This window comes from Myotis nattereri (assembly GCF_964212035.1).
Source record: "Myotis nattereri genome assembly, chromosome: 11".
NCBI lineage: Eukaryota > Metazoa > Chordata > Mammalia > Chiroptera > Vespertilionidae > Myotis > Myotis nattereri.
In genome coordinates, this window is record NC_138086.1 from 52,282,073 (window position 1) to 52,303,646 (window position 21,574).

Sequence of the window (21,574 nt, forward strand, 5' to 3'; positions counted from 1 at the left end):
CCGATGTGTAATATCACCCAGCAACAGTCCTGATGCCTGTTCTACAGTGTTCCTCCAGGCTCCCCAAGAGGGGTAAGCTCCAGTCGACCCACTTCCTTGGCTTCTTTCCTTTTCGTGTCTTACTTTCTCCCATTCTTACCTCCGTTTTGGGGATCACCTCCGGTTTCCCTGGAATCCTTGTGTCTGCTTCTGGAGAAACCTAAATCCAGACAACAGGAGTCAGTATAGTGATCTCCGAAGGCAGAAAGTCTGGCTTTGCCTCCCAGCCCTGCCACGTGAACTTGGGCAGATGACTTGCCCACACTCCCTCAGTTCTTCGCCTGTAAGATGGGAATAATGGGTACTATCCTAGGCACAGCCTATCATCTTGATTCACTTATTATTGTTATTAATGATAACAATATGGCTTTGCATGACCATGGAAAAGTTGCTTAAGTTTCTGTGGCTCAGTTTTCTCACCTGTAAAATGACAATAATTATAGTACCAACTTCACAGAGTTGTTATGAAAAGTCAGAAGTTTATATTTGTAAAACACTTGGAACATAGCACATGACACTTAGCAATTGCTATATTTTATGAATAAAATTTCAAAAGCTATGCATTTTCTTGTACAATATGCATTTTCTTTGTAAAATATATAAAATTTCCAAGTTATGAGTTGACTGAAAGGTGTGTGTGTGTGTGTGTGTGTGTGTGTGTGTGTGTGTGTGAGAGAGAGAGAGAGAGAGAGAGATATTAGTTCAGTAAGATTAATCTATGGATTTGTGTAAATGAGGGGAATCTAGAGGATGAATTTTCAGCAGACAGCTCTCAAAGAGGACCAGAGTACAGATAAATACATAAAGAGGAGATGGATGGCCAGAAAACTGTCTTCAAAGGGGCAGAAATTCTTTTCATATTTATAAGTGTAGGTATGAAGTCAACCCACCAATGACTTAGGGTGCAGACTTAGCCTTTCAAAGTTTATTTCAAATTGCAAAGATCCCAATGTGCATATGAGAACATCTTGATTACTACAGTAACAGCAGGGGCTTCTCCTCTATAGGCAATATTGTGCTTAAGCTTACTACTATCTTGTAGCCTAATACAAGGTCCAACCACAAAGGAAATGACATGGCTGTCCATTACCAAGTGACTTAAAGGCAGTTCCAGAAAATCGTAGACTATTGCTAACTACAGCACAAAAAGTTTACTATATACAACAACATGGATGAGAGAGAGAGAGAGAGAGAGAGAGAGAGAGAAAGAGAAAAAGAAAAGAAAGGAAGTCTCACTTATTCTAAATTAAAACTTGAATCTTACAACTTCTTTGCTCTCCTCAACAAAGGTCTGCCCTGAAGCTCAGGGATTTACAATGGGAAAGGGAATATCATCTTTCTTTTTTCTCTTTCTGCGCAACTGGACAGAAAACAGCCCATTGTGTTTTTATTGATTTCAGAGAGAAAGGGAGAGGGAGAGAGATAGAAACATCATTGATGAGAGATGGAGAATCATTGATTGGCTGCCTCCTGTACACCCCACACTGGAGATAGAGCTCCAAACCCAGGCATGTGCCCTTGACTGGAATCGAATCGAACCTGGGACCCTTCAATCTGCAGGCCGAAGCTCTGTCCACTAAGCCAAACAGGATAGGGCAGGAGTTCTTGATTTTTGCACCCTTCAGTTGTCTCTTACCAATCAAACTCAGCAATATGCAATCACTTTCAAAGGCATAACTTCACTCATTCTGTCCTGAGCACATGATGTTTAGTTAGGCATTATTATTATTATCATCATGATGATGATTATTACAATTTTATAAACTAGGAAATGAAAGTTCTCATTAGGAATTTACTGTTCAGAGCACTTATTCAAGATGATGGCCCAGAACACAATACACATCTATCACCATGTCAGGCGCACGCATAGTTTCTGATAAATAACAGAAAAAAACGTGCTTGGCTAAGGTGATATAGTTCTCATTTCATATCAGTTGTAGTCCTGCTCCACTCGTCCTTTCTATTTTCGTGCAGTTATCACTGTAAAGAGATAAGAGCACTGAACAGATGACATCTCTCATTTGCAGTCAAATTCCTGGTTCCAGGAGTGACATGTCAGGTAAGCCTCACCCTTTATAGAAGTTGATTCAGGAAATTCTGATCTCACACTTTTTTTTTTGTTCTTTTAGAAAGCTGAGGGACCAGAACAACAGAGGGCTTCCTGAAATCTCTCTTGAATGTTTATCTTCTGTGCATTTCCTTATAAAAACATAGATGGACTTGGGCATTGTCCTGGATTCTAGGGAAACATGCACTCTTCCAGAAGCACACAAAAGTTCTAAAACAGCAAATAACTTTTCAAACTAAAGTTGCTACATTGAAATTCCCTTGTTGTAACAGTGATAAGAATACTGTCATCATGGTTTTGATTTAGTTTGTTAGATCTCTCAACCATACCTGGAAATGCTGACAAAAACTTGTCCTTTCTGTTAACGCCCAGAGTCCAAGTGATGTTCTAGCCTCAGGTTAAGGTAAGAAGCAGATAAGCAAGAATAATGCTTACTCATTACCAAGCTTCCCTAAGGCAGGCATTGCAAATTCTATTTGTTTGCATCCTTCACCATAACAAGAAGAATTCCTTATATATAGTCACATATTCACTCAGAATGAATATCATACTATTAGGGGGGTATAACTGGTAAAAGGTAAAAATATAGAGAACAATGTAGCAACCAGAGTTGAAGTATACAAATAGGGCACTTTTTTGGGGGGATTTTCCAAAGACAAAAAGAGAAAAGTTTACTTTGTGGTACAGCACCATTTCTTATGGTTTAAATTGTTCCCATAAGTAGACTTCTTTTCAGAAATCTTAGGGTAGTATCTATTTCTCAAAAAAATTTGAGTTATACATATGAACTTTATGTCCATATTTATATGGTGACATGGACTAAGACAATCAACATTTATTTTGTAGGTTTATGGCACATTGAATCACAGCCTGAATCTTTATTTTTCTCCCCCCGCCCCCCATATATGTTTTGAAGTTTATTTCAGACACTCAAATGTATTAAAAGAGAGAAGATCTCTGAGACAAAAAATGTTCTTGGTCCTAGCCAGTTTGGCTCAGTGGATAGAGTGTTGGCCTGAGGACTGTATGGGTCCCGGGTTTGATTCTGGTCAAGGGCACTACCTTCTATCTCAGTTGCAGGCTGATCCACGGCGCCCCAAAGGGCCCCATGCAGGAGGCAACCAATCCATATGTCTCTCTCACATGGATGTTTCTCTCTCTTTCCCTTCCCCTTCCTTCCACTCTTTCTAAAAATCAGTGGAAAAATGTCTTTGCAGAGGATTAACAACAACAACAAAATGTACTTGAAGATTAGGCATGGAGAATTTATAATATCAGAGGGGGGAAAAGTCTTTCCTTTAACATATTAATTAAAATCATTGCCAGGGTTCTTGTCCCAGCATCAAGAAGGGTTCAGGAATCTGGAGAGGCTGTGCGTAGATGACATAGGAATCCAGAGACTAATAAAGAGTCCGGAGACAAGATATAATTTTGAAAGGCATTGGGGGTCAGAGGACCTTCAGCTAAAGCAGTGGTTCTCAACCTTCCTAATGCCACGACCCTCTAATACAGTTCCTCATGTTGTGGTGACCCCCAACCATAAAATTATTTTTGTTGCTACTTCATAACTGTGATTTTGCTACTATTATGAATTGTAATGTAAATATCTGATATGCAGGATGTATTTTCATTGTTACAAATTGAATATAATTAAAGCATAGTGATTAATCACAAAAACAATATGTAATTATATGTGTTTTCCGATGGTCTTAGGCGACCCCTGTGAAAGGGTTGTTCGACCCCCAAAGGGGTCGCAACCCACAGGCTGAGAACCGATGAGCTAAAGGAACTGAAGACTACCTCCTTGTCTAGGACCCTTGCTTTTATTAACACAATTTGTCCTAAGGCAAAGTAGAGATAATACACTTCAAAGGGTAAGGTTTCAAAGGGTACAGAAGCATTGTCAGTTTGGGGGAATTAGCCTACGGTTGTTCAGGTATTTGGCCAGTAGGAGGCAATGACATGTAGATTAAGATGCCCTTTAACTGTCTGGCAGCCACAATCAGTTTCCTATTCAGGTTTGGGGAAATGCCTTTAGCCATTCCCAACAGGTGACTACATGTGTGACTCAACCCTGTTGAGTCCTCAAGTCTCATCAACCTTTTGATGAAATTCTTGAAATTATGACATGCTGGAATTGGTTCCCGGCAAATCATTTTCTAAAATTTTGTTTTAAAATCTTGTGGGAAAATAAACAAATGACTTCAAATTTCTTTGTTTTGATAAGTATTTGCTAATTATCATTTTAATTAAAAAATAAAAAAGGGGTAGATACTCATACCACTGACATTTTTATCACATGAATTATCCTATCTTTTTTCCAATTTAACAATGAAAACTAAATGGAATAAAGTCAAATAAGGATTTAATAGCTCTGTTTGCAAAAGCAACATTAAGGGGAAAGATGAGGCAATGAGTGATATCATTTCCCAAAGAATGTTCTACATAATAAAAATTCCTTGGAATTTTAACAGTTGGGCCATGAACAGGAAATGTATTCTTTAGAAAAATAAATGTAGCAAATACTGGATTAAATACATTATACAGGTGAATTTACTCTTGTCCTTTTACTTCACATTATACTATAACCCAACTACTTTTAATCACTTCTAGTAAATACACTGATGCGAATCCCCTTCCTCTCTTTCCTGAATTATTGCAATAGCCTCCTCTGGAGGTCCCGCACTTCAGTCTATGCTCAACAAACAGCAGAGTGTTTTGGCTTTTTTAAAATGCAGTTTCCGCCCAGCAGTCGTGGTCCAGTAGTTGAGCATCGACCTCTGAACTAGGAGATTCCTAGTCAGAACACATGCCTAGGTTGCAGGCTTGATCCCCAGTGTGGGACATACAAGAGACAGCCAGTCAATGATTCTTTCTCATCATTGATGTTTCTATCTCTTTCTTCCTCTCCCTTCCTCTCTGAAATAATATATATATATACACACACACACGCACATATATATATATACACATATATATATTAACAAAAATTAAAATTAAAATAAGAGGCAGTTCCCATCATGCCATTCTTCTGCTCAAAACCCTCCAGTGTCTTTACATCTTAAGTCAAAATTCTTTCAATAGCTTACATGGTCCTCTTTATAAGAGCTACAGCTTGTAAAGAGGACCTGGAAATAATATCCAGGCTTCTTAACTGCAAAACCTGGCCCATTAACCATTATGTTACATGTAGGGATAACTTCAAAATTAACTTTTCTAACCCTTATCAATGAAATAGCTCAACATTTGCTATACAAATTAAAATTAAGGATTTATCATTCTTTTCACTGGAAGAATAATTTGTTTGTTTTCCACAAAAGGCAGGAAGAAACGGTACCCCTCAAAATTTTTTTTATGAGTAACTGTAGGAACATACAATTTTTTTCATTACATCAAAAATTATGGAAGGGAGAGAAGTTTCTCATAGTAATTTTTCTTTTTTTGTAGTGGAATAAAATTCAACACTTTTGTTCTATCTCAGTCCTACTATATAGGTTTGGCTTATAAACTGCTCTTATTTGATAGGTAGAAAGCAGAAGAGATTAATTCTGATTCTCACTATCACAAAATACAATTTTAAAGGTTTTTGAAATGGAAATTGTTGACTGAAATAGAAATGGATCTAGGCAAAACTCATTGCTTTGTGATTTTGAAAGTCAGAAGTCTCATTGAGGAAATATAGCCAAGGGAAATAAAATGCGGCCTCATAATAAGAGTTTGGAGTTTTTCTTCTTTTAAATTTAATTTATATAACTACAAATGTTCTAGTTACTTAAATTATGTGCCTTGTATACACTATCTAATTTAACCTTTATAACAATGTACATATGTTTTCATATATATGTGTTCAGTATATACTCATCACCACCATTTTATAGATGGGGAGGCTGAGCAGGTTACTAGGTTGTCAAAGGCCACACTGCTTATGAATGGAGAATCTGGAAATCAAACCCAGGTAATTTTGTTTTTCATAAATGGAAAGTCCAGATCCCTAACTACACAAGCAAACATAGGAAACAGTTTTCAAGTGTCTTTTCATCTTGAATTTTATCACTGGGAAACCAACTTTGCTCAACTATATCTCCTAAACTACGAAGTATTAAGACATTTTCATTTGTCTACAGAATTTGATGTGCAAAATAAGGGTTGCTATTCTCTTGAACTTGAAGAATGCCTTCTCCATATTTTCTAGGATAATAGAAAAAACTTAAAAGCAAAGATAACTGCTATATTTTTTTAATGACTGTGGAGAAACATTCCATTTTTTTTCACTTGTTGAAGCACAAAGTTGAAATATTTAAATTTCAAACTATCTTCCTTTTATAATCTTTTATTTATTTACTTTAAAATATTTTTTATTGATTTCAGAGAGGAAGGGAGAGGGAAAGAGAGAGATACATCAATGATGAGAGAGAATCATTGATTGGCTGTCTGCTGAACATCCCCTGCTGGGGATCGAGCCTGAAACCCAGGCATGTGCCCTTGATTCAGAATGAACCCGGGACCTTTCATTCCACAGGCCAACACTCTATCCACTAAGCCAAAACAGGTAGGGCTCTTTTATTTACTTTTAAACTTCTGTTAGCAGATGGGCAGAGCACTTTAAATCTCATAATCCTAAGAGAAAAATTGAAAATTATGTAAATTTAAAATCTCCTCAGTCATCCAGATGACAAAAGAAAGTTAAGCTCCTGATGACCTTTTGAATGATGTCACCCTTTTCTAGAAAAATGAGCTTAATTTACTTGATATGAGAAGAGAAAGAAGCCAGGTTGTTACATTGTTAAATGGAAAACCTGCTTGGCAAAGTCCTCTAGTTATTCTCATCTGCCTCTGAATATTCTCCTTTAGACTTCAGTACTCACAATTTAAAATGTTAAAATGATTATGAACTTTCAAAATAAATGTACTGATTTTCAACTATTTTATAGAAAATTCTCCCTGAAACAAATTAGCCACTAGTTTAAACTGTGTCAATAACATTAACCAATTTCACTCACTAATGTTCATTTGGGCGATTATTCTTTAAATTGTCTTTTGGAAATTGCAAAAAACACAATCTTTTCTTCCACAAAGTTACTTGATTACCATAAATATTCAATAACCGATGGTTTGATTTTGCTCAAGAGAAAAAGCAATGTTTGTAGACAAGAGCTGCCCCACATGAACTTGGAGAGGAAGAGGACTCTCCGATGATAGCCACACATACAGAAAAGCAACCCCACCTGCCAGTTGTTTTGGAAATGGGGTACATCCTGAATGGGGTTGTCCTTTTGGATTGGTATCATAAACTCTTCTAAATATATTCAGCCATACAGCTCTGAAAGCTTTATTCATTCATGAATATTTCGGAAAGCAATTATAGTAAAATAATTATTAAAATCACACCAAACCCCCATTTATAATTTCTTTAAGAAAAAACGTTTGATAATGGAGAATTTTAATCTTAAACAAAAGTTGGCCTAAGAAAATAGTGAACCCCTATATGCCCATCACTTAGTATCAACTATTATTATCACTTACCAATTTCATTTCATTCTTTCCTCCCCAACTTTTTTTCCTGGAGTGTTTCAAGATAAATCACAGACATTGTGCCAATTTATTCACAAATATTTAACTATGTATCTAAATTCGAACAAGATGCTTTTATATTTTTTACCTCTATATTTTAAAGAAACATTGCATTTTTGTCATTATTTAAGTAATTAAATATTGCAATCACATAATAAAGATCATAAATGCATGAGGATAGTATGTAATTATGACCATTGGGAAGAATATAGTTTAAAGGGAATAAACATTTTTCTGCCTTCTCTTACATTAAGTACAGGCAAGCTGTTTCCTCCTTGCTGTTTCTTTCATCAATAAGTAAATATATTAAATGGGTCATTCTAAGGATTAAAACTAGACTCCCCCCGCCCCCCCCCCAAAAGGACAACATAGATGCAGTATAACCCATATGATCCTCAATAATTATTTGAATGTTTTTATAATAATAGTTTGTTAGCAGGGCTGCAAGATTTCAGGTCATAGAAACAAGTATTTTTGCACACATTCTTAAACCAGATGCTAATAAGATAGTCAATCAGTAACCCAGGTTTTACAATTCATGCGAAACACTTCCTGAATTAAAGGTTTTTCTTTAGCTAAGGGAGTATACTACTGAAAAAAAATGGAATTAGAACCACTATGTTATGCTCCAATAATTCTCTTTGTGCTATTCTCTAAACTCACCCCACCCCCCAGTTTATTTAAATGCCTACACAATGTTTATTAGAATAGGTCTAAATTTTATGTATTTATATGCCAACATAAAAAAATATTCAAACATAGGTAGATGATAGATAGGTAGGTAGGTAGATAGAATTTAAATTTTATTGCTATTTTTACTTTGTTTTGCTTTGGGGTTTTGGATCTCAGAATTGATTGTATCCCTTGGTTCATAGTAAAGAATTTAATTGATCGTTCTTCTTGGTTCATGGCAAATGTTTATTGTCCACCAGTGCACCTTCCCTCTTTTGTTTTATTTCATTATTTTTCCCATTCTTTCCTCCACCATCAATTCCCTTCCCACCCATATGGCAGCTACTCACATGCAGTTAATGTACGTTCTTCTAATTCACATTCTACATGGCTCATGGTCTTTTCATGTGCATTCATGAAATTTATTTTTATTAATATAGGTATGGTTTGGATGGCATCATGTCCTGTTTCTTACTATTTTATTCAATTTTATAGTTTTGATATGCCCACACTGCTATCCTTTCCATGCTGCTCATTGGCTCTGATACCGCACAGTATACCTGTCATGCTTGTCCATATACCACATTTTACTCATACATTTACCTATTTTTCAACTCCTAGGGTGCCTTTCTCCTTGTGCATCTGTGAAGAGCATTTCTGGAGTAGACACCCAAGAGTGGGACTTTAGGGCACAAAGTATGCGGTTGCAGCTTTTGCATAATGTTGCCAGATGGTTCTCCAAATGGCCACATCATGTTAGAGCTGCCCCTCTTGCATTATTCCATGAGATTTCTCATTTCCTCCCCTCCTCACCAGCCTTTGATGCTAGAATAGTGTAACAAAACCAATGGAGTCCTAGCGGATAGTGGTTAGCTGCATGGCCTCAAAGCCATTCCACCTGGATTCAGATTCCAGCTCTATCACTTAATACTTGTATAACTTTTTGCTGACTAAGTTGTAAAATGAGACAATAATAATACATAGTTTATAGACTTGCTAAGAGGATCAGAACAATTATATTTAAAAAGTACTTGCTGCCCAGCTGGTGTGGCTCAGTGGTTGAGCATCGACCTATAAACCAAGAGGTTGCAGTTTGATTCCCGGTCAGGGCACATGCCCCAGTTGCTGGCTTGATCCTTAGTAGGGGGTGTGCAGGAGGCAGCTAATCAATGATTTTTTCTTATCCCTCTCTCCCTCTCCCTTCTTTCTGAAATAAATAAAAATATTTTTTAAAGAAAGTGCTATAGTGCTGAACCATAGGAAGCATTCAAACACTGTTTATGTTGTTCCTCCAATTAATAGTGAGGCCTAAATCAATGAGTACTCTTCATATATTTAGTGGCCACATTACTCCATAAGTTCACATTACTTTTCCATAAAGTTCCTTGACTTTATTTTGGCTGCATCCTTTTTGTTTCTATATATCTCTGATAGCCTTAGTCATTTTTAGAAAGTGAAAAGATTTTCACAGTCTACCACCCATCATTTAATTTTATCTTTGTTGTCCTGTTTTGAGGCCACATCTTTAATTGAATGTAGTCAAAGTGATACATTTTTTTCCTTTGTATTTATATTTCATGATATTTTGGGTATTGTTTAAGAAATCATTTTTTTACTCAGAAATCAAATACACATACAATTTTTAGTATTTAAAATTTTTTGAATTTGCATCTCATTTTATAACACATTCTAATCATTTAATAATCTTGTTTGACTTTCTTATTAGTTCTATTAGTTTGTTAGGAGATTTCTTAGCCTTTTTATTTTCAGATTATTATCTGTAATTAATGTTTTTATTTTTTCCTAGTAATTTTTAATATCTTTTATTATTTTTCTGATCTTATTGTATTGTCCAAGACTTTCTGTACCCTGTTGAACAGTGATGAAATATTGGGGTTCCTATTTTTCCCCCCTATATTTTTCCAATCGGATAAAATCCTTCTAAATCAAGCATGTCAAACTCAAAGGTTAACACAGGCCAAATAAAGAAGGCATATGGCTCGTGGGCCGCAAGTTTGACATGCTTGTTCTAAATGTTTTCCATTTGATATGTTATTGCTAAAACTTATTATTGTGCCATTAGATAAAGACAAAACTTTTTCCTAGTTTTGTCAGATGCAGAATATAGAGTTCTCTGAAATATATAAAATAAAATATTTTCAGCAATTCTTCCGATAAATTTGAATAGTCCATAGAAACCTATTATTTCAGGGAAGTCTCAAAATATCAAGATTAGGGGAAGCTAAGAGTGAAAGGAATACCAGTCAAGTTGCTTAATTTAAACTCATATTAAGTGATGTTGAATCAAGAAGAGAATTAGCTGAAGGAAGTGATTTCTGGTCAGTGGGAAGGAAATCTTGACTTTTCTAAACAATCTGCTATTTTTGGTTTAGGTGAACTAATGACCTTTATTTTTGAAAATACCTGCACAACAAAATGATGATCTGAGCATGTGAATGTTAAGTAATTGTTGAAATATTCCTTGAAAATATGAAGTTATTTCTCACAAGCTGCTAAACTCAGGGCTACAAACAAAATTGAATAACATGTTAATTGTAATTATTAATAAATAGACACAGAGCAACAAAAGCTGTTATAATCTCAAGCAACTTTAGCTCAATTTTATATTTTAAAACCACGATTATCGCCCTAACGGGTTTGGCTCAGTGGATAGAGCCTCGGCCTCCAGACTGAAGGGTCCCAGGTTCTATTCCCGTCAGGGGCATGTACCTTGGTTACGGACACATCCCCAGTGGGGGGTGTGCAGGAGGCAGCTGATTGATGTTTCTCATTGATGTTTCTAACTCTCTATCCCTCTCCCTTCCTCTCTGTAAATAATCAATAAAATATATTTTAAAAAAAACCCACAATTATCTTCAGATCTCTATTCACATAAATATAAGCTTAAAGCAAAAATTATCATTTTAAAATCATAAATCTTCATGAGACCTTGGATTCTCAACCTTTCTTTTAGTCATAAGCATTCTCTAATATGTAATCTCCCAAATTGATAATGATGTCCTCTCTCAATAATCTTACAGGGGTTAGCTATTTTCTAAATAATAATAACAAATAGTTTTATATATAATAAAAATATAAGAAGAAAGTGCTGAATTAACCTACTATAGTAAGCAGACTTACAAAATACAGATTATTAATCAAAACGACAGACATTGAAGGCTAATAAAACTTTCACCTTAGTACTTACTGAGGCATGACTGCCTGTATTATAGCATGTGTAATTTTTAAGTAACTCACTAGTGAAAGGGAAAGTGCTAGATCCTGATTGATACTTTTTTTTTTTTTTAGAAAAAAGGTGAATTAAAAAATAAGTTTTAGTTTGTCTAGTATGGAGAGGAGGGATGAAATACCCTTCCTTAGAGTATATTTTCACTTTAATCATAATATATCTTTGATAAGTACTGGGGCTAAGATCCCTGCTGATTATTAATTAACCTTATGTGTATTGACTGTTCTCAGGGCTTTGCCATACATGATCTCTTTTAATCCTCAAAGCACTCAAGTTTTCTAACTCCAGTTTTTATGCTTATACTTTCAAATAATTCGGTAAATCAAACATAAGTTACTAACAGAAGAATGTGGGAGCTAAAAAAATAATAATACTTTTCCTTCTACTTTCTAAGTTCTTTAGCTGGGCTAATAATCAAACTAATAGAGACAGATTAACAGGAGAAAATCAAATTTGTAGTGTGTATGCACAGAATATTCATATAAGCATGAAAATTCCAAAGACAGTGAGGCAAAATTGGGTATATATGACATTTTGGACAAAGGAGAGAAAGGAGGGATGTAGTTTTAGATTTTAGAAGTGAAAATGTGCAATTTGTAGGTAATTGAAGGAGAGCCTGCAAGTAAATTTTTGCTAGGAAACCCCAAAACAATGAGATGTGTGTGGGGGTGAGTGGGGGGCGGGTAACTTAGTAAACATGCCCCTGCTAGATGTCCTCCCACCCACCATACTCAATTCAAATTAGACTAAGGTGAATATGCTAAGATTTCTTTCATGGTTTTTCTAAAAAGTCTCTTGGGCAGAAAAGGGGGAAGGGTCAAACATTCTTTCTGAGACTTACATTTCTCAATAGCCAGCTTAAAATCAATATCCCAAAAGGCACAGATTTGGGGGTGGCAAAACTTTGGTTCCTTTTAAGGACTACCAGTAAAAGAAGTCTATTATCAATTATATTATTTTGTTATTTGTAATCAAAGGAAAGCAAATAAATAGCACTCTGGAAGCATTTTTTTCTCCTTGGACAAAAGTCCACTTCCTGTCTTTGGCATATATTTAATTTCAACAACTCTGTGGTCACAATGCAGTGATGGAAAGAAAATAAGAGTTTTTCAACTCTAAGAGTCTACAACTTGGGGAATGAAAATTATTTGAAGCCAACTAGTTGTGTGTGTGTGTGTATGTGTGTGTGTGTGTTTAACAACTCATCCCAATGAATTGCATGCACAATGAATCAATTATACTATTTAACGTATTTATTTCCAGGATTAAACTATGCAACATTTCTCTTTAGTCATTAACATTCTAGAAGATCACCTACCATGAATTCAACCACAAGCTGATACCTCAAACCTCCAAACTCTTAGTAAAAGACTTACCCATCTTGGCTGTTTCTAACTAGACTGAGAGAAGATTGATAACTTGATTTTTTAATGTAATTTAATCCAAAATCAACTATTCAATGACATCTTTTCAGCAGGTATTACTGTTATTGTCGTAACTAGCTAGGTTATTAATATTAGTAGTAGGAAGAGAGCCAAGGGGAGGCTAGACATTATAAGCATAGTCACCTAGGTAGCTTTACCTGGAGGCTACAGCTTCACAGTCCCCAGGGAACCACACTGGTCCATCCTCTGCAGATCACTGGGGGAAGGGATTGAAAGAATAGGTAGGTGGGCACACTGGCAGTGAAGATGGGAATCAGAAGATGGAAATCAGAGAAATAACAAGAGAGTGGGCAGCTGGGAAAAATTCTGGACACCCTAGTTCAGTGGTCGGCAAACTGCAGCTCGGGAGCCACATGCGGCTCTTTGGCCCCTTGAGTGTGGCCACAAAGTTTCAATCGCACTGTATGTGCGTGCCCGCACGTGGTATTTTGTGGAAGAGCCACACTCGAGGGGCCGCAGTTTGCCGACCACTGCCCTAGTTGAATGAACATGGAGATAAAATGAGGCTGCTGAGTCAAAATGAAATCATGTTGTTAATGAAATTAGGAAGAAATAGGAGAAGCATGTTTGGATGGAATGATGAGACTGTTTGAGCATGCTGAACTTGACCTTGACAGGATCTATTAGGTAGCTGTTGCAAGTTTGAATCCAGAGATTGCCTAGCCAGGTAAGAGCTAGCATGACAGGAGTGAGCACTTGCCTCAGGCACATATTTAAGGGAGATGGCAATAAAATAAAAATTAAAAAATCAGTAATTAAGATCAATAATATTTTAATGCAATGTTTTAAAATATCAAAATTAATGCCAAAATGATAAACCAAATATCAAAAGTTTAAGTAAAAGAGATCAGTATTTCCTTTAAGGCCTCAGCTTTCAACATGGTCCCGTGAAGCACTATTAACAATACTGCCTTTATTTGAAAATTTGGTATTTTTATCATGATTTTTCACATTAAGTTAAAATTTTTAAAATACTACCTCAAAATAGTATTGATCTTGATTACTGAACTTTTTTGGTGCATTCTAGGCCTTTGCCTCAGACCTTGTCTAAGTGAGAGGGAATTTCACTTACCTATACCAAAGTTTTCTTTTTATTTCTTCACTAAAAGGAACGGAATTATCACTAAAACTGAAATTGAACTAAGTTAATAACGCTATCTTAAATCCAGAGCTCCAGTTCTCATAATTTTTTTCCCTCGAGAAAACAACAACAAAAAAATGATTTCCACTTTACAGATAAGGAAATCAAGTCATACAATGAATGACTCAGAACAAAGTTTAAACTTCTTGGTGTTGCATTAGACACACTAGATCAGAAGCCTCTCTAGGAACAAGCTGGAAGAAAATAAAAATATCATGTATACTTATGTGAACAAACCTTGTCCAAATAATGTGGACTGAAAGAGTAAGTTTTTGCAAACAGCATGTGCTTTTGCATTAGACACAGAGAGCTTGGATTCCTCTTTGGCCACTCACCAGCCGAATGACCTCTGACAAGTTCCAAAGCCTCAGTTTCCTCATCTGTAAAAGGAGCCGGACACACCTGCCTTTCATTGTCTGGATGAGGAGGGAAAAAGAGAATGTAGCTAGTGATATTTATCAACCAGGATCGCAACCTATAACAGATAACACACAAAAAACAGGAAAATTCCAGATTTTTTTAAAGTGGCGGGTGAAATAGAAACATTATTGTACATCTTGTACTTTTGATTTTTTTTTTACTGTGGTCACATAATATCTATTAAACTACTAAGGAAATAAGTGAATCATACATTGTTAGTGACTTTCAGAGACCTGCAATTTGGGAAATAATAACAGGAAATGTACATGCATAAAAATCATCTTTCTTACTCTTTACATGGTGAGAGATTTGCTTTTGAAATAACAGTGAACTCCTTTGCCATTTCAGCTTCAGTTAAATGATTGCAAAATACATAGTAAACTTCCATCTATATTTTACAGTGCTTCGCCTGTGCTGGAGACGCAAAAACTGTAGGGGAAAAATGAGAACATTTTTGAAGCCAGGTAACAGGTAACTGGCAAGGCAGGCCAAGCACAATGTCACAGCCACACACAGCTCGCCTGGGAGCACCCCAAGAGCACGATGCCTCTTATTTTCAGCAACTGTCTTGACCAAAGGAGGCCAGGAGCTTAACCGCAGCTCTTGAACCCCCGGGGATTACAGAGCTCTGTCCCTGGGGTAAGACCCCCAGGCTTCCAGGTTTTCATCCTTCTCACACCTGGCGTGCTGGTTTTCAAGGCATATTCGAACTGGACAGGTCAAGACAGAGAGCAACTTCAGCCATCAAATATGGAGCGAGTGACCAAGGAAATGAGGGCGTCGGTTATTAAGATGATTGTTACCTGGGCAGCCAATTTTTTCAAGACGATGCGCCATCTAGTTAATCTCCTGCATCTGTTGCCTGACTCGGAGGAGGCATTTCTATAACCTGCCTTTGGATTTCAACGTTTCTGAGACTCCCATTTCCCTCCTCCCCCGGGAAAGGCTTTGGAATTGTGGAGAAGGCACTGCGCTCCTTCTGGGAAGAGATCCTCTCCTTTGGTGTAACTGCCGCCTGGACACTTAGCCCCTCCCGTTTGGGGCCCCGCCTCCCGCAGGGCGAACCCTATAAAATCCTGGGGAACTGGGTCCCTCCAGCCGCTCTCGGTTCAGTCCAACTTCAAGGTCAACAGGTCCTGCGCCAGGGGCCTCTCCGGAGAGTAGCTCGCCAGCCATGGCCCAGGAGCTGTACCACCCGGAGTTCTCCCGGGCGGGCAAGAAGGCGGGGCTGCAGGTCTGGAGGATCGAGAAGCTGGAGCTGGTGCCGGTGCCCCGGAGCGCTTACGGCGACTTCTACGTCGGGGATGCGTACCTGGTGCTGCACACGAGCAAGGCGTGCCGCGGCTTCACCTACCGCCTGCACTTCTGGCTGGGTAAGGGTCGCGGGCGCCCGACCTGGACGCCCCAGGTTCGGGAGGGGCGAGGCCGCGGCGAGCTGAGACTCCCCTGCTGCGAGGAAGGAGGGTGCAAACGGGCACGACCTGGGGACCTGGCTTCAGTTGCGCCCCCGCGGGGCCGCGCCTTTGGGGCTGGCCACCTTCTCCCAGCTGCAAACCCTGGGCTCAGCGAAGTCGGGAACACTCTTATCCCACTGACTTTGACCTTTGCCGGGTCCATCTCCCGGGTTTGAGGCTGGTTCCGCCCTCTTTCACCTTCCAGCTCCAAACCCCACTGCCTGGCAGAGCCGCTGCTGGGCACACCCACCTGGGCGCTAGCCAAGTCGCGCTCACCTGCGGACAAGTTCAGTCCTGGTTTCCCCTTCGGGGAGGAGATGAAGTCAAACAACTCTGTGGCATCCCCCGCAGCTGGCGAGAGGTTTTATTTTGTTTGTTAATTAATTATTCCCCCGCCCCGCGTATTTCTCTACTAATTGCGGTGATTCCTGTTTGGCTGCTTTAAGTCAGGATCCTCACCTCCACCACGCGGCTGGCAAGTGTGGCTAACATTCCTGTTTATGATGCTGGCCAAGTTGGATAGAAGCAGGAAATAAATAATGAAACAAGTAATGCAGATATTATCCTATAAATAAATAGCTTCATATGGCCTATTTATGTATTTACAGGAGCTTCTTTATTATAATTATTTTAAAATTTATTAATCTACTTGAACAAGGACACTTTGGAACAAATCAGCTCCTTCAGCGGTAATTATTTTGGGCTGCACTCACGCCAGACTCTCAGGACACTGGGCCTTGTGTGTTCTACTTTCTCCACCTTCTACTTTTACTCGTAAACATCCTGAATGTCCTGCCTCTCCCAGTGAGCTCCTGCGCCAGTGGGCACACCCCATCTACTAGTAACAACGTGCCGATTATCTGAGCCTCACTGACTCCTGTTAAAACTAGCTTGCCTCCCGGGGACTTGTGTTTCTTATTTTTAGTTTTATTCCTGAGCTTATGGGAAAACCACACACACACATACACGTTCTGAAACTCTGACAGCCATTATTTTTACTTCTAACATTTGAACATTTTAAGAAAGAAAATGGTAGAAAACATTGAGAAGTGATGTTCTCAATGTTAGTCAACACATGGAGCGGATGCACAAATGTCTATGGGAGAAAGGACTGTTTTCATTATAGCATTGGATATTAAAATGTGGTGCTGGCTTGAGGATGCTGAAGCTGGGTCCCAAACGCATTTTGATGTCCCATTGTAATGTTACTATTCCTCATAGACAGTGGTCTATTTCATGTTTTGTACAAAAACAAAAAAACAACACTGAAACCCTAACATATAACGATGTTCATGAGTGAATAATGCCGATAGAATTAATAATGTCCTCACCTTGTTCTTTCTATCCAGAACTTGTATTTGAAATGAATAAAAGTGTCTGAAATGCTACATTTGCCACATTGGTGAATTGAAATGTGAAAGAACTTCATTTCTTGCTATAAATAACAGTTAACTTTGTTAGAGGGTTGCAAGAGTTTTTTGAATACAGTTTTTTTTTAAAATTCTATAGGTTCCTTCTTACTCATATAAGGTCTTCAAGTACTATATCTTTTAAGGCTTACACAGAATCACTATTAATTATTAACTCTTAATTATTCACTTAGTGCTCACCAAGTTTAAAAAATTTAATAGAAAATGCTTTGGGCAGAAACATTTTATGATCTTAAAGATCTGCTGAAACTGAAGTTAACAGTGTGTTAATTAATAAGTTAATTTCTTCAGTAATTATTTATTGTGCCCAGCATTGCATAATACATTTTTGCATATTAATTATTTTTGAAACTTCCCTGAAAATTTATAATCTCAGAGGTGCAATAAGACAAAACATGATATAAGACAGTGACGTGTGACAAGCACTGTGAAAGGACACTGTCTGTGGTGAGGGGGAAGCAGAAAAGCCTTTGCAGAAAAAAAGGAAAATGAGGGTATCTGGGAGGGATCTCGTATCCAGAGAAGATCATGGGGAATATGGAAAAGTTTAGAGTAAAAGGGCCGACAGGCCTTTAAATGGAATTGTTCCTCAGCTCTTCCTACTTCTGTTCTCTAAAGCAAGCTAGATTTCATCTGGTAATATTTCCCTCTAAGACCTAAATTCGGATGAATTCATGCAGATTAATAAAACATATTGAGAGTAAGTTCTGAAAGGAAGAGCTGAAAGTTCAAGGAAAACGAAAGTTTGACTGAAGGAAATCAGTTGGAAGGAAGGTGAAAGAGAGCGAGGTTAAAATCACACTGGGGTGGAAAAAGGTGCACAGGGCAGAAATGAAGAAACAGGTCAAGTAAGAGGGAAAAAAGGAGGAAAGGGAGAAGTGGGACATCAAATAGGAGAATGGAGTCATCTTGCCTGGTCTCTCCCTCAGTGTCTTTCTATAACACCCTTGCGTGTCTCAGATTATATCATTTTATTATGTTTGTTTACAAAGTGTAAGAATCTGTTGTGAATGACTGGAAGTGTTGCATTGGTCCTTCCTACGCATTTCAGCTTTGTACCTAGTGGTTTAAATGCACCCACCTTCTGCTTCTGATTACTTACAGCAGCATGTCCATGAACAGGGCTACATGATAAAGCTACTGTCTGTCACATCCAGATCTATGCTACTAACACTCACTCTCACCATTTCCCCTTACCAGTTTTAAACTTTACATAAATATAGTTGCACGCAATAAACATTTATGGTATACTTAGTCTGTGCTATGCTCTATGCAAAACACTGGGGATCTAAAGAAGTGGATTACAATATACAACTACAATACAAGTAACTTACTTATACAAGAGCCAGCAAGGATGTGAGAAGCTGGGTTTTTCTCTATTGCTTGGGGGAGGTGTTAAATGAGGGATATGATTATGGAAAGTAGTTTTGCAGTTTCTTACAAAACTAAACATGCAACTACCATATGACCCAGCAATTGCATTCATGGACATTTATTCCAGAGAAATTAAATTTATATTCATGTAGAAACCTATACATGAATGTCCATAACAGCTTCATTTAAATAGACAAAAAACTTGAATCAGCTCCAATATACTTCAGCAGGTGCCTGGTTAAAAAAATATTGTGACACATCAATAATAAGAAACACTCCTTCAGCAATAAAAAGGAACAAACTTTTGATACACACAGCAACTCCGATAAAGCTCAGGCAATTATGCTGAGTAAGAGAAAAAAAGCCAAAATGTTACATACTGTATAATTTTATTTATATACCATTTTTGATATGAAAAAATTTTGATTTTGTTGTTACAAGAGGTTAGGGTTGGGATGAGGTCAGGGTGATGCAGGAGGGAGGTGGGTATAGTTATAAAAGGACAACATAAGAGATTTTTTGATGATGTAATTATTCGATACTTTGACTATGATGGTGGATATATATATCTGATAAAGTTATATAGAATTAAAGGTACAAACACAAGAGTACAAGTAAAATTGGGAAGATATGGAAAAAGGTAAATGCCTTGTATCACTGTCAAATCCTGGTTGTGGTATTCTGTGCTGTACTATACTTATATACTTACTAGAGGCCCGGTGCACAAAAATTTGTGCACTCGGGGGGGAGGGCCCCTCAGCCCGGCCTGTGCCCTCTCGCAGTCTGGGACCCCTCAGGGGATGACCACCTGCTGGCTTAGGCCCGCTCCCCGGGGGGATTGGGCCTAAGATGGCAATCAGACATCCCTCTGGCAGCCCAGCAGCCCTCGGGGGATGTCCACTTGCCAGCGGGGAGCAGGCCTAAGCTGCAGTCGGACATCCTTAGCGCTTCTGAGGAGGCAGGAGAGGCTCGCACAACCACCGCTGTACTGGCAACCATCAGCCTGGCTTGTGGCTGAGCAGAGCTCCTCCCATGAGAGAGCGCCCTGACCACCAGAGGGCAGCTCCTGCATTGAGAGTCCGCCCCCTGATGGTCAGTGTGTGTCATAGTGACCAGTCATTCCCAGTCCTTCTGCTGTTGGGGTCAGTTTGCATATTACCCTTTTACTATATAGGATAGAGGCCTGGTGCACGGGTGGGGGCCGGCTGGTTTGCCCTGAAGGGTGTCCCGGATCAGGGTGGGGGTCTCGCTTGGGTGCCTGGCCAGCCTGGATGAGGGGCTGAGGGCCATTTTCAGGCTGGCGGGTGACCGAAGCTCCCAACTTCTCCTTTTTTTCTTCTTTTTTAATTCTGGGATTTATTTACCTTCTATGGCTGTCACTGGAACTGAGAGCCGGCTTTAGCTCTGAGGCTCGGCTCCAGCTCTGAAACCTCCGCTGCTGAAAGCAGGGATCTGGGTTTGTTTGGCTTCTATAATTGAAACACTGTTGCAGCTCCAGCTCTAAGGCCCAATTGGCTGAAAGCAGGTTTCTGGGGTTTGTTTAGCTTCTATAATTGCAACATTGTTTCTTAGAGTGCAGCTCAGAGGCCAGCAGCAGGAGGCGGGGAACCTTGGCTTCCTCCATCACTGGAGCAAGCAAGCCTCCTGTTCGCTTCAGCTGCCTGGCTGCCGGCTGCCATCTTCATTGGCAGTTAATTTGCATATTGCCCTGATTAGCCAATGGGAAGCGTGTTGGAGGTATGGTTAATTACCATGTTTGTCTATTATTAGATAGGATACTTTAGTATATACTAAACTACAGGGGTTTTTTTATTTTGTTTTGAAAGGTTAGCATTTTAAAAAAATGTATTTTATTGATTTTTTACAGAGAGGAAGGGAGAGGGATAGAGAGTTAAAAACATCGATGAGAGAGAAACATCGATCAGCTGCCTCCTGCACAACCTCTAATGGGGATGTGCCCGCAACCAAGGTACATGCCCTTGACTGGAATTGAACCTGGGACCCTTCAGTCCACAGGAGGATGCTCCATCCACTGAGCCAAACCGGTTATGGCTATACTATAGTTTTACAAAATATTAGCATTGGTGGAAATGTGGCCTGCTGATTTGTATGTCTGTTTTTCCACCAATATCACACTGTCTTAACTACTGTAGCTGCATAGTGGACACTATTATCAGATAGGGTTATTTTTCCTAGCTTAGTTTTCTTTGTTAAGATACTTTTAGCTATTCTAGGGCCTATGCCTTTTCATATAAATTTTATAATCAACTCGTATAATCTATCATAAACCTTGCTGTGATTTTGCTAGGAATAGCATTAAGCCTACAGATCAATTTGGAGAAAACTGACATCTTTATTAGATTGATTCTTACAATGCATGCCAATATGTCTTTATGTTTATTAAGGTCTTTCATTCTTTTCATTATCACTTTGTAATTTTAGCATATAGATTATGTACCTATTTAATATACACCTTAGTTTCTTTGGATTGATCGTAAATGGCATGGTGCTTTTAATTTCAATTTTTCATGTTTGTGGTTTCTATATAAAAATGAGACTGCCTTTTGTTATCAATTAATTTTTATCTTGCTGAATGCACTTATTCTGGGAGGTTTTCTAAATTATTTTGTAGATATCTTAAAATTTTCTGTGTGGATAAACCTCTTATTTATAAATAGAAACATTTATTTCTTCTTTTTCAGTCTGTTTG

At 38.3% G+C, this 21,574-nt stretch overlaps 1 protein-coding gene across 1 annotated transcript in view; it reads left to right on the forward strand.

The window, feature by feature from the left end:
- Nucleotides 1–15,708: 15,708 nt before the first annotated feature.
- SCIN (scinderin) overlaps nt 15,709–21,574 on the forward strand; it is a 54,870-nt gene continuing 49,004 nt past the window's right edge. Inside the window, exon 1 of the mRNA XM_081102289.1 lies at nt 15,709–15,979. Coding sequence (XP_080958415.1) covers nt 15,781–15,979 — 199 coding nt within the window. The 5' untranslated portion in view covers nt 15,709–15,780. The remainder of the gene's footprint in view (nt 15,980–21,574) is intronic.